Source organism: Perissodus microlepis, chromosome 6, assembly GCF_051167445.1.
Source record: "Perissodus microlepis isolate ML-2025 ecotype Zambia chromosome 6, ASM5116744v1, whole genome shotgun sequence".
Lineage (NCBI taxonomy): Eukaryota > Metazoa > Chordata > Actinopteri > Cichliformes > Cichlidae > Perissodus > Perissodus microlepis.
The window spans coordinates 5739446-5751868 of record NC_140466.1 but is presented as its reverse complement, the minus strand read 5'-3'; the positions used below and the strand labels follow the sequence as shown (position 1 = coordinate 5751868).

The 12423-nt window shown below is 37.4% G+C and overlaps 2 protein-coding genes across 2 annotated transcripts; both read right to left on the bottom strand.

Moving 5' to 3' along the window:
• Positions 1-4205, bottom strand: LOC146384916 (uncharacterized). Its single transcript, XM_084929953.1, has 7 exons — positions 4106-4205; positions 3797-3925; positions 3045-3143; positions 2147-2941; positions 1918-2060; positions 768-877; positions 1-663 (listed from the first exon to the last, which is right to left on the bottom strand). Exons 2-7 carry the CDS (start codon positions 3891-3893, stop codon positions 525-527), a joined length of 1383 nt encoding a protein of 460 aa, XP_084786079.1. The 5' UTR covers positions 3894-3925; positions 4106-4205; the 3' UTR covers positions 1-524.
• A 2410-nt stretch (positions 4206-6615) lies between these two features.
• On the bottom strand, positions 6616-9655 carry LOC146384915 (N-acetylaspartate synthetase-like). The gene is made up of 3 exons (XM_084929903.1): positions 9439-9655; positions 8952-9116; positions 6616-7049 (listed from the first exon to the last, which is right to left on the bottom strand). Exons 1-3 carry the CDS (start codon positions 9653-9655, stop codon positions 6616-6618), a joined length of 816 nt encoding a protein of 271 aa, XP_084786029.1.
• Between the last annotated feature and the right edge of the window lie 2768 nt (positions 9656-12423).

Below are 12423 nucleotides of genomic sequence, written 5' to 3'. Positions count from 1 at the left end.
AGAACTGAATGGTGGTTAATTAATATATCCATAATTACACAGCATTTCATTTGGTACCATTTTCCCAGTTACAAAAAATCACTGATAAGCAAGTACAGCATAATTAAGTGATAATAACATAACTGATTATAACAGTACAAGGCTTTGTAAAGGCTTTCATTAATCAATGTACTAAATGGTCATGATAGTAAATTAATTTCATGCAAACTGGCATATGGGTAAGTTACATGTGTCAAATTAATTGTACCTTCAAAAATATCTGTTGGCAAGTGACAGATACTGTGTCACCATCAGAGTCAGGAAAAAGATGATAAACAGTATACGCAGATGTTTTTGGAGTCCCTTTTGGGTCACTCATTCAACAAGCTACATCAATCTGTATTTGCTCCAGCAAATAACATCTGAATAAATTGGTGAGTTGTAAAACATACTATTATAATCCTTAATGTGTTTCTATGCTTACATTACATGATGTTCATTGGTAACAGACAGTATCACCTAACGCATTCCAAAGTTCTGGAAAACTACATCTCACAGATCCAGTTTTGTTCAATATTACAGTTCTCATCATTCCAATCACCGACGCCTGATGCGCGGTGCCAAAACTCCACACAGTCTTGGTTTCTCCCATCATAGCTGTTGGGCTGGCCTTTACCCCAAAACCTACAAGAGATGGGGAAATATCAAAGTCAGAATAAAAATGTCCTTGGATAAGCAGAACTTTACAAAAAAAACAAAAAACAAAACATATATATTAAATTTCCTACGTTAAGGTCACTGGAGTTCCATCCACCCATTTCCACTGCCCCTCTACTCCTTCATCAGTCAGTCCAATCCAGACTTCTTTGTCACTGCTATACAAGCCATTGATGAAGGTCTATTAAGAACGAGACATGCAAGTTACAGCAAATGTAACCTACAATAATACATACAGAGAAAAACCAAACAATCATATGACCCCCTATGATCCAGCACCCCGGCAACATTGGGAAGGAAAAACTCCCTTTTAACAGGGAGGGGCAGCTTTCTGCCACGACCGGTTGGGGTGAGAGAAGGAAGATGTGATAAAAGACATGCCGTTGAAGAGAGCCAGACATTAATAACAACTACGATTCAGTGCAGAGAGATATATTAACACATAGTGAGTGAGAAAGGTAACTGAAGATTATCTGTATTTGTTTCTAATTTATCTATATTTGTCTCCCTATTGTTTTCTCTCGTTCTTAACCGATTGTGAAGCACTTTGGTTAACTCTGTTGTTTTTAAATCTGCTATACAAATGCATTTTGAATTGAATTGAATTGAATTGAATTGAATTGAAGAAGAAATACTCAATGCATGACGGGAATCCCCCAGCAGCCTACACCTATTGCAGCATAGGGAGGATTCAGGGTCACCTGATCCAGCCCTATCTAGATGCTTTAGCAAAAAGGAAAGTTTTAAGGCTAATCTTAAAAGTAGAGATAGTGTCTGTCCCCTGAATCCAAACTGGAAGCTGGTTTCATAAATGGGAAGATTGCAGATTAGACAGCACCAATCAGTAATTTTATACGAAGAATGGATAATAACATCTTCAAAGTTAGTGACCTGTTGGTAATACATAGGAGAGAAAAAACTAATAAGCATTGGTGATGAAAGAGTGAGCTAGTAGACTTTGAATATTGTTATTAATATCTGTATTAGCAAAGCTTTCTGTTTTTTAAGGTAACATTTTTATGAGTATGTCATTATGATTATGTTAGTTTTATGAAAATAAAAAAAATGACTTAATAAAAAAACTTTCAGGAGCTGAAATTCATAGCATGCGTTGTCAGTTGATGTACTGGTGAAAATGGGGAGGAAAAAAATGAATTCAACTTTAAGAAAAGAAAATGACCTCAAATACTATATATGGAGAGAAGACAAATGTAAACAAACCATTTCTTCTTTGCTTTTTATTATTGCCAGGTCTGCTCCTCTGTTCTGGCAGTCAGCTCTGCTCCTTTCCCACGTTTTTTTGCTAACTGAAGTGAAGTAGCAGCTGTACTCAAACTTCTTCCAGCCAGTGGGGCATTTCTTCTCTGTAATTTACAATTTTTGTTGATCAATAACCAAACACTGGGGCAAAAGTAAAGAGATGTTTAATAGCTGTTTTCTTTTTGCTTACCTTGCATTGTTGCATTCAGTCTGTTAATTTCTTCCAACAGCTTTACTCTCTCAGCAGTCAGGTTTTCATTATTCACCTTCAGCAGGTCTCTTTCTGATGTTACATTCTGAAAATTGCTTTGAAGAGCATTTTTTTTCTTAACCAATGAGTCATAATTAGCCTGCAGGACATTTTCTGCTTCTTTGATTACATTGTAGGTAGACTGAAGATGCTCAAGTTGTACAGTCAGATTTTGGTGACCTTTTGCTAACTTGTCCTTTTCAGTTGTAGAGAAGTTGTAGCTATCTTGCAAATTTTCCACTGTCTTAATCAAGTCGTTGTAACGATTCAGCAGCTGCTCTCTTGATCTGGTTACATTGTTGAATTTGTTCTGTAAGTTGTTCTTCTCTTTGGTCACAGAGTTAAAACTGGTCTGCAAGTCATTTCTTTGCTTGAGGACTGAATCATATTGTTTTTGTAGCAAGTCTTTGCCTGTAGTCAAGGCATCATTGTTCAACTGCAGCTGGTTTTTAAGAGTTTCTAGCTTTTCAAAATTTTGGTTCAAAGCAGCGTTACTGTCCTTTAACTGGGCTTGGCTTTGTGTAAGCTGCTGTTTTTCCTCCATCAGTAAATTGTAATTGGTCTGCAACCGTTCTCTGCTTGTAGATAAGGAGTTGTAATTTTCCTGTAAGCGATCATAGCGTATCAGCGTATCCTGTTTCTCTTTTTGCACAGCTTTTACGTTGTGCTGCAGGTCCTGATTCTGCATAGTCATGGCTTTTGAGCTATTCTGATAGTCTCGTTCCACATTTTGATCTGTTGGAGAGGAGTCATGACAGAGGTGAGGACAATCAATTTATTTCACCTTGATATAAGGAAATGTTAATACTTAACAGACAGAACAAAAAGGTAGACTCACAGTGGATGCTTTGACCTATGACACCAGCCAAAAGGAGTAAACACAGCAACCCCAGACACACTGTGGCAAGCTTGAAAGGACTGGTTCTTACTGTATAAACTGAATGACGGATGGCAAAGGAGAAGGAGAAACTATAAGTTGGTGAAGCATGCTAAGGAAGTTGTGGTTTTAGAGGGTGGTATTGCAAAATTACACTTTAAAAAACATTCATCTTGCATAAAAATGGTTAATTCCTCTTTCAAAATGTACCTAATTCAAATATTTTTAATAAAGCAACTTCAACCATATGTGCTTTATACAATGACTGTTAATGGAATAAATAATACTACATTCGCTGCAGCCTCAAAAGTGTTCTGTTTGACTTTAAATACAATATATTCACATGAAGCTTTTTGTGGTCATATAATGCTGTTATTTTGATAAAAGGACATATTTAAGTTAAATATTCATCTAGGTGCATTTTGGTTCCACCAGTTCCTTGTGCAAATAATAAAGAGATGAGACTGCATGGTGATGTTGTGCAGGTACTAGACAAATGGTTGATTTTTCTATAAAACTACTGCTTAGCACTATCGTTACCAAAAAAGCACACCTTCAGCTACAGGAAGGTTACCATTTCCCAATTGCTCCATGTAGATTAAAATTTTCCATCGGAGCCAAGCATAAAAGTTGAGAGCAGAGCATTGTTATGTATTTGTGATTTCCTTTAAAAAAAAAAAAAAGACAGGAAATTTAAAATCAAGGTTCATTACCTGCAGAGTGAAATTTGCTGCCTTCTTCAAAAAACTGCTTGTAGGCAATTTTACTGTCATCAATGCCATGTGTGGATGCATGGTACTCGACACTCATCCTTGCATCTGCCTTAAAAGCCGGAGTCCAATCTGTGAAATCAAAAATGTTTTATGTGAAATAGTTTTCACTATAATAAATCCCCTCCCTTTCAAGCTATTTACACTGAGGTGTTGATTGCTTTTAAAATAATATAAGGTTAATGATAGATAATCAAATATATATATGCCTAAACTTTAATGAATGCAAAATATAATTGAAATAATCCTTACCTCCCCTTGCAGATCAAACAAAATCAATGGACGAGCTGGAAATAGAATGATGAGCTTTTTCAGTTTGAAGAGTTTAAAATCTAATCTACTTCCTTTTTTTGTTTATAGGGCAAACTTTGGGGGTATTTTAGGAGGTGGAGCAAGAGCATACCTCTTTCCTGAGTGAGTCAGCTAGAAATGATGGAAAATCAAAAGATAATCTAAACATATGTGATGAATTTTAACAGTGCATTGCACAGAACACAAAGCAATTATGATAAACTTAATATTATAGTGTTTCTGATTTAATACCCACCAATAAACTCTCCAAATATTTTCCACCATAGAAAAGTTTTGATCCTGGCTGTCTGAGTAGGAATTTCGCAACATGAACCGCCTGCTCTTATGAATAGATATGCGGAACCGTAGATTTCACAAAAACTTAAAAATGCTGAGATTGAAGTTTCAATGTGAAGATATTATGCAAAAAGTCTAAGTCAGATATGTTGTTCAAGTTTTATTCTAAGATCTCTTTGTAGAAAAAAAAATAAGTAGGCTAAATACGTGCCAACTTCTACATTGTCAATTCATTCTCTTAACCACTTTTCTATGTGGGGTTGTGGGGCCACTGGAGGCAATCCCACAAGTTGCAGGTTGAGAGACGAGGTCCAAAATGTGTGTATTTTGACATATGAAAGGAAGGCAGAGAACACATAGGCTCCACATAACTATGAGGTTCAAACCCAGAACCATGTTGCTCTAAGGCAGCAGGGCTATTTTACCACCATACTGTGTGCTGAATACTGAGTTGTAATATAAAATTGTCAAGAGAAGAAAGGAAAATGCCATAGAGCTGCATTTTACTGAGATAACAGATTAACTGTTAGATACCTGTGTGATGCTATGAATAATACCTACTGCTGAAAAGCTGTGTTGTGTATGATTATTGTTTATCCTTTTCTTAGGTCAGCTCGATTTGCAATACAATGTGAAGCCAAAAATTATACATCTTTCAAAATAAAATTACTGATTTTAATCATTTTATGCTCAGTGGTTCTCTAACTATTGTTCCCATCATTGACTGTTCATGTAGAAGTGATACTACAGCCTTTGCCTTTAGGTGGACCCTGCTGTTCTCCAGTTCATCTAACTTTACTGTAGGGGCAATGAGTTTCTGCTGAGCAAGTGAAGTGATTAAAAAAAAAAAAAAAAAAAAGTGAGAAAAGCAAGAGTGCAGAAAGTGTGGGTTTGACAGATACACCCTTTTCTTGGGTTTGACCCTTCAAATCAACAAAAAGCTCATTTGGATTCCATCAAACACTCACATTATTCTATTATCAGTGCCTTCTCAACTGCCTGGTGTCCCAAGCAGATGGCTGGAAAATCAGTTCTCAAGTTTCTCATATAATTGAAATTATTTTAAAATTAAAATAACAAGCATACTGTCATTCGGTCTGCACCAGATTATAATAGGTTCTTTTTTTTCTCCATGACAATAAGACCTTTCAGTCTCAGGAAAGCTGTTTTTTGATGTTACCCTGACAACAGACAAATAAGCAACAACAAAAACATGGGGAGGTAACAGCAGCCATATAGTACTAAGTCAGTAAACACTATGACAATAATAATAATCTTAACTGAGTTCTTTACAACAAGGCACAAATTGGTCCATCACAAGATCCAGTACAGTTAAAAAAAACACAGTTTAACACATGAAGTAGAAAGTAGAGAGAAAAGCAACAAAAGGAGACCCATAAAAATGAAGTGAAATGAGAACGGCTCTCTGATAAAAGTGTGTCTGTTACAGTCTCAGGTTTGTTTATGTTTCTGAGTTTTGGATTCTTATTATGTTGAATTTTGGTTCTGGTGGTCATTGTTATTCTTTTACAACTTTGAGTTTTTTGTGTTAAGTTTTTTTATTTCGGTTATATCTTTAGTTTTCCTGTCTGTGTTCATTCTGTCTCATTCTGTCTTTATGGATTTTTCTTCATTATTTCTCTTTTTTTTTGGAAATTAATTTTCTTTTTTTATCTCTTTTTACTTTTACTTTTTGGGCCCTGTACTACAAAATTAGTTTACAATACTCGGGGCATTGTTCTGTTATCAATCAGGCTTAGTGGTAAGATGAAGCTGGTCATCAACTCATTAATAAAGCCCAGCATTTTTCCAAGCTAGCTACAAGCATATTCACATGAAAGGGGTGGCATTGCCAGCGCCTGACCAGTCACAAGTATGAATAAGTTCACTGGCAGCAGAGCAGCTGATTTTCCAAAAGTAAAACTATAATATTAGAAAAAATATGTAGAGATTAAATATAGACTAAAAACAAAACAGCTGCTGTAGACAAATTAGTCAAGTATGTGTGTGGGAGGAAAAACTGTGTACAGTAGTTTGCTGTGTGAATGTCTGCACTTTACCTTCGTCAATAAGACCAGAAAAGATTTACTATACTATTAAAGTTTAGCCTATTTTAAGGCAGAAAGGAAAGCCGGCAAATATGGTGACTATGCAAGTTAACAGACCTATCAGTCTCAAAAATTCCCTTCATTTTTAGTCACCTGCGCATTCACTGTAGTTGGTGTCCATTTGAGAGAGATGTTTTGCACATCAATTCTATAGTGATGGTGGAGTACTCTGTAGAAAATTTGTTCAAGTAAAGACTGTCGTCCTCCTGGTGTGGCATACCCGTTGGTGACCCCCACACAGCAGAAACCCAGGCGCTGGTAGAGGCGGTGCGCTGCCGGTGCATATGCTGTGGTCCCAAGGATAACTGAAGAATATCCATAATGAGAGGCAAACTCCAGAACTTTCCTTCCCAGCACAACACCAACCCCACATTTCCGATATCTCTGGTCAACAGACATTCTCTGCAGGACAACAGCACCTCCTGATTCCTTTTGCTGGCCAACTGCTGCTACAGTGTCCACCACTTTGCCTTCTAGCACTGCTACCCAAAAACAGGAGACTGGGGCAAGCAGACAATAACAGAACTCAGCCTATTGCTTCAAATATTGGAAAAAACAAAACTTTGGCATAATATTGAATGCTGACCACATGAAGGTTAAAAGGGCTCTCTCAGAAGGTAAGAGAAAAATAGTTGTGTATACATTAGGTGCACTTGTTCAACTGCATATTAACACAAATATCATAATCAGCCAATTACACAGGAGCAACTCAGTGCAGTGCAAAGCAACATCCTGAAATTTAAAGTGAACATTAAAATGGAGCAGAGAATGCAGTACCAGACAAACTGATTGTAATACTTCAGAACCTGATTGCACTGCCATCGCTAAGGTTTCAAGGTTTCTAAGGTATGAATAAAAAAAATTTAAAAAAAGAACGTTTGAACACTGCTAGCATAATGGACAGGGTTTTGACGGCGGTCCCATACAAACAAAAAACAGATGATGAAGGATCACCAAATATGCTTCCAAACCAACTTCTTTCTGAGCCAAATACTAGAAAATTCACCTGCACAATGGTGGTGCAAAGGTAGGTATCCCCAGCAGAATTTGTTTCCCGAGTCAACATGTAAAATAATTACAACATAAAGATGGTTTGTTTTTCTGTTATTGAAGGTTACGTCCACACGTACATCACATAAATGTAATTTTAAAAAATTACATTTTTTCAAAACCGATGATGATGTTGGCATCAGGATTTGTTTGTGAGAGTGTCTGTGTTGAATGTAGAAGCCACGTCCGAACTTAACTCTGACGCATCTGTCTTTCTAAATGGAGGAACAATAACTGCGTGGGTATATGTAAGCGTGTAAAAAACTGCAGCTAGTAAGATTAACAGCAACAGTATTTTGTCTATATCTGCCATTGTAGAAATTCATCTCACATAAACAATAACGTGGTGCACACCATGAAGTCAAAAAAGGTGCACACCTTTGACATTCCGTGACTAAATCAACTTTTTCCTCATCCACACATAAACGCAAAAACTGACTTTTTGAAAATCTCCACCCTGACAGTTTTTAAAAATCTCTGTTTTCAGTGATCTGAAACGCCATTTACATGTGGACAAAAGGCACGAACGCATAAAATAATCTGCATTTTCAAAAAAAATACTTGCGTAGGTGTAGACATAGTGTAAAAGAGTTAATAGTTTATTTTATTGCTACCTGTAAATTATTGCAGTTTACCTTTATTTGTGTAATTGTTTGCAAAAAGTTTGAGGTGTGAAATAAACTGCAGTGGCGTTTGACATTAAAATATGGGTGTATGTGGTTGGAGGATGTGTTTGTACCGTGCCTGGGGGGGGGGGGGGGCGCGAAGATTTTCTTGTAAAACAAAGGGGGGACTACTAAAAAAATGATTGGGAACCACTGATCCAAGTAAAATGAACTGCTTGCACAATCTAAGCATTCTTCCTAATAAGTAATGTTCATTTGGAAAGAAAAGTGATGTTGACAGTTGCCATAGACAGTGGTTTGTGGTTTTCACTTACCGCATGCAGTAAAGACATTTGGGCAATAGCCTTTGGTGGCTCATTTGAATGCACAGAGTAACCCTTCAGCACTATTTGAATCTGAAAAATTTATAAGCTGATGACTCTGCAGTCATGAGTTTGACATCAATGTTTTGCAATGCAGAACAGTCAGAAAAAGAAAAAAAAAAACATGGCACCACTGATAAAAGGAAATGATGAGCAACAACTTTGATTATGTGTTTTCCGGGACAGGAGGTCAACTATGAGGATGTAAGTAACACCAAAATTGTATCTGTAATATTTCTAAATGTGTGTTTCAAACCACTTCAAGCAAGGGACCATGCATTACAAACAGAAACTGCGAAAAGTCTTTTGTATTATGGCAAAACAGAACGTGGCAGTTTCAGGTTTCCGCGTAAATGTTATGTACCTGGTGGCTTCATGTAGAATTTCTCAATGTTCCCCATGTCTGTGTTCATAGCTCGCCTGAGGTAACCATGGATGACACGTCTGCTGTAGAAGTAGCGCAAACACATCACACTTGCTGGGAGGACTCCTATCACCCACCAACATTTGGTGATAACAAGAAATATAACTGCCAGAGGAAAGATATACCATAATGCTTAAATGTAAATAAATTATAAAGTTCATAAAGAACAACACAAAAAGCACAAATTTTAATTCATTCAGACATTCGGACATTAAAACTGATTCTAGTAGAACTAAAAGAACAAAACGTTTTAGAAGCAGACAAGTAGCTTTTACAGAACAGGTGGTTGGTCTTTGTTCAGGCACGGAGGTTCTTGGTGTATCTGGAGTTAGAATCTTACAAAATGTTCAAATTACAAAAACAGAAAAATAGAGAACAATTTACCTTAAAAGATTGTTTGTTTCAGACATTAGATAGGTGATCTTACCTGTCATAGCGGCATAAAGCCAGAGACTCTCAGGGTGATGTCTTAATCCTCTGAAGGCAGTGTCTGGCACCATCTCCATCAGCCCTTCATAAAAAATTTGCTGCACTACTAGATTGTCATCTGGTTCAAATTTGCGTACTAATGGAATGTATTCATTTTGCTCTTTCAGTCCATTGCTTTGTTTTTTGTTACACTTTTTTAGTGTTTTTTTCTCCATATCACACTTGATGATGCCAGCAGAGAATCTGAGTGTGTAAAATAAGAAGCTGAGGGCCAACAGGAAGACCTTCTTTCAGCAACAGTGTTTCCTCATGTGGTGTTTTTCTGTGTAACAGGTAGAGTTAGTGAACTTCTGTCTTCTGTCACACCTATTTCCAAGAACTCCTCACATGATAGGGTGGGACTAGGTTTCACAATGAGTTCACCCGAAACCTTGGCTGATTGTGACCTACACCCTTTTTCACATCTTGGCTTGTGTGATTAAGTAAAGGATCACTGGGGGGTTCATTGTCCTTGGGGAGACACTCCCATAGGGCTTAAATATGGGACTCTCCACCATTTGACCCTAGAACTGAAGAAGCTTCTCAGATGAGAGGTGAAACGTCTTCAAGAAACTTAAAGAAGTCCAGACGTTTTTCTTTCCAAGCTCCTTAGACTACGATGACCTGAATGACTGAGAACCTTCACAGACATACTGCACACAATGTTTATTTATTCGTGACTTCTTTTAACTTGACCACTCTCTTTATTTTTTTTAATCATAGTTATTAAACTCACATTGCTTTAGTTTTTTTTATGGTTTTTAGTTCTTTGAATGCATTTTTTCAAATGCTGAGGAATTTCTTTTTGTCTCATCAAACACATTTTGTTTTAATGTTAAATTTGGCAAATAAAACTTCCCAAAACACTTTCCCCAGTCAGTTATGTCCCCGTGTCTGTTTGAAGCATTAAGCTTGCATGTCCTTCTCCTCATCTCCATATCTGTGTGTTTCCTGTTTTCCTTTGACAGTCCCGCGTCCTGTGTTTAGTGTATTCCCTTTTGCTTACTCCCTGTCTGATTTTGTCAGATTAGTCCCAGCTGTGTTTCCCTCCTGTGTCCAATTCCCTTGTTATGCTTTCTGTATTTAAGCCCTGTGTTTTCCTCTGCCATTGTCGCATCATCCCACATTGTTGTGTTTTGTGTGGTCCTGGTTTCTTACTTTTGTATTTAGTAATCTTGCTACAGTGCAATAAAGCTATCTCCTTCAGTTTAACCCTTTGTGTTTGGGCCGTCTTCCTGCCTGCCACAGCACCTGTACATGACAATGTCATGAAAATCTTTGTTTGACTGCTGAAGTCTCACTTCAGGTGCCTTTAAATGACTTGGTCATCACTTTGGAACACTGTGTACCACAGCAGTAAGAAAAATACTGCACCCACTCAACCTGGATAGCTACTAGGTGAGCTCACTGTAAAATAGGGGAGCAGTGCATGTGTTTGTGGTAAATAGAAGACTGGAACTATGACAGGTAGAATGGTCAGGTAATGGAAAACCAACATGGTTTTAAACCAAACCAAACCAAACATTTAAATTCGAAGTTATCTGGCAAGAAATTAATTACCTTTTGTGCACAGTTCCAACAACTGCTTCACTTCCTCACTGTGCATAAAATCTCAAACCCAAAGAGCAAATTGCTCAAAATTACAATGCAAATGATTGCAACAGGATTAAAATTATTTGAGCACAATAAAGAATATACACAATCCCCAACTGTTTATATGTTGGCTTAAGGCTTAAACATGAGCCACAAAATTCCCTGCTTATTCATGAGCACTACAAAGGATGTCGCTAATGTAGTGTAATCACTTTAAGAAATGTTCCGCTGTATTAAAATAGAATACGACAGTGGCAGCAGAAGGCAAGAGGCTGAGAGGAAGCAGGGAAGCTGGTGCGGAGTGACTCACTAGTCCGAGAATTCTGGAAAGATCTGTTGAGATTAAAAAGAATCGTCGTACATCCGAAAGGACCAAACATGCCAAATGTGACATGAGGGTCGGATCAGTTAGATGCTATATTTAACAGTGATGACGTTTTTCAGTTGTGATGCATACAAAATGATATTGATGCAAATCCTGGGGGAAGGCTTGAATGGAAAACCACTACAAGGGCACGAGGGAAGCAAATGGAAGAACTGTGCTTGGATCACAGCGAGAAACTATCCTTCAGATAAGCTCATTGCAGAAAAGTCTGCAGACACTTTCTGTCTCTTTTAGATGCAAATGAGCAGCAATGCCGTCTGCTTGGAAAAAAATGCCTCACCACATCTTTCATACACAGGTGAATATCATGACTGCTTCACAGTCTAGGAAGGAGATACACTGAACAAAAAGCTCAGTAATGTCAAATTTCAATTCAGTAAGAACACAGTGAGTGTGGGGGTGTTTTTGTATTTGTAATTCTATGTTACTAAGCTACATTTTTATCCTCTGTGGTTTTTTAGTATACATACTATGAGCACATGTTACCTCCCACTCTCAAGTACTGACTTTCTTCTGAAATCAATACTATCCTCTTTGTCTAGCTCTATTTAACCCTCTTTATTCTGCAGCACTATTGCATAAATGCAACACATTAAAACGCTGTTGTTATTGTGCTTACTACAGTAAAAATGCTTCTCTTTTCAGTTTAACAAAATATAACTTGTATATTAGCTGTGTTCGATATCTGAAATTTTCATTCATTGCAGAGGTAAATAAGAGAATTGAAACCATTCTCTTTTCCACGTATAGTGTTGTGGAGTAAATAGGCTGTTAACTTAGCTTAAGCTTAGCTTAAAAACTATCATGGTTCCCCAGTCTCCTGTGCGTCTCACATATTTCTATCAGTCTTTTCTTCTGTGTGTATGCAATAAACACACACCTTCTGTTGCAGGACCGGGCCTTCCCTCTGTTCCCACCTCAGCTGTTGACACACCTGGACTGATGAACTCACCTGTTGGTAATCTG

Excerpts from the sequence above, each read along its gene's own strand:
- LOC146384915 (XM_084929903.1), bottom strand. The coding sequence starts at position 9,655 with ATGGAGAAAAAAACACTAAAAAAGTGTAACAAAAAACAAAGCAATGGA. Across the intron at positions 9,117-9,438 it reads GCTTTATGCCGCTATGACAG|TTATATTTCTTGTTATCACC; the intron begins GTAAGATCACCT and ends TTCCTCTGGCAG. Across the intron at positions 7,050-8,951 it reads ATTCTACATGAAGCCACCAG|TCTCCTGTTTTTGGGTAGCA; the intron begins GTACATAACATT and ends TGCTTGCCCCAG.
- LOC146384916 (XM_084929953.1), bottom strand. The coding sequence starts at position 3,893 with ATGAGTGTCGAGTACCATGCATCCACACATGGCATTGATGACAGTAAA. Across the intron at positions 2,942-3,044 it reads CATAGGTCAAAGCATCCACT|ATCAAAATGTGGAACGAGAC; the intron begins GTGAGTCTACCT and ends CCTCTCCAACAG. Across the intron at positions 878-1,917 it reads TAAAAAGCAAAGAAGAAATG|ACCTTCATCAATGGCTTGTA; the intron begins GTTTGTTTACAT and ends CGTTCTTAATAG.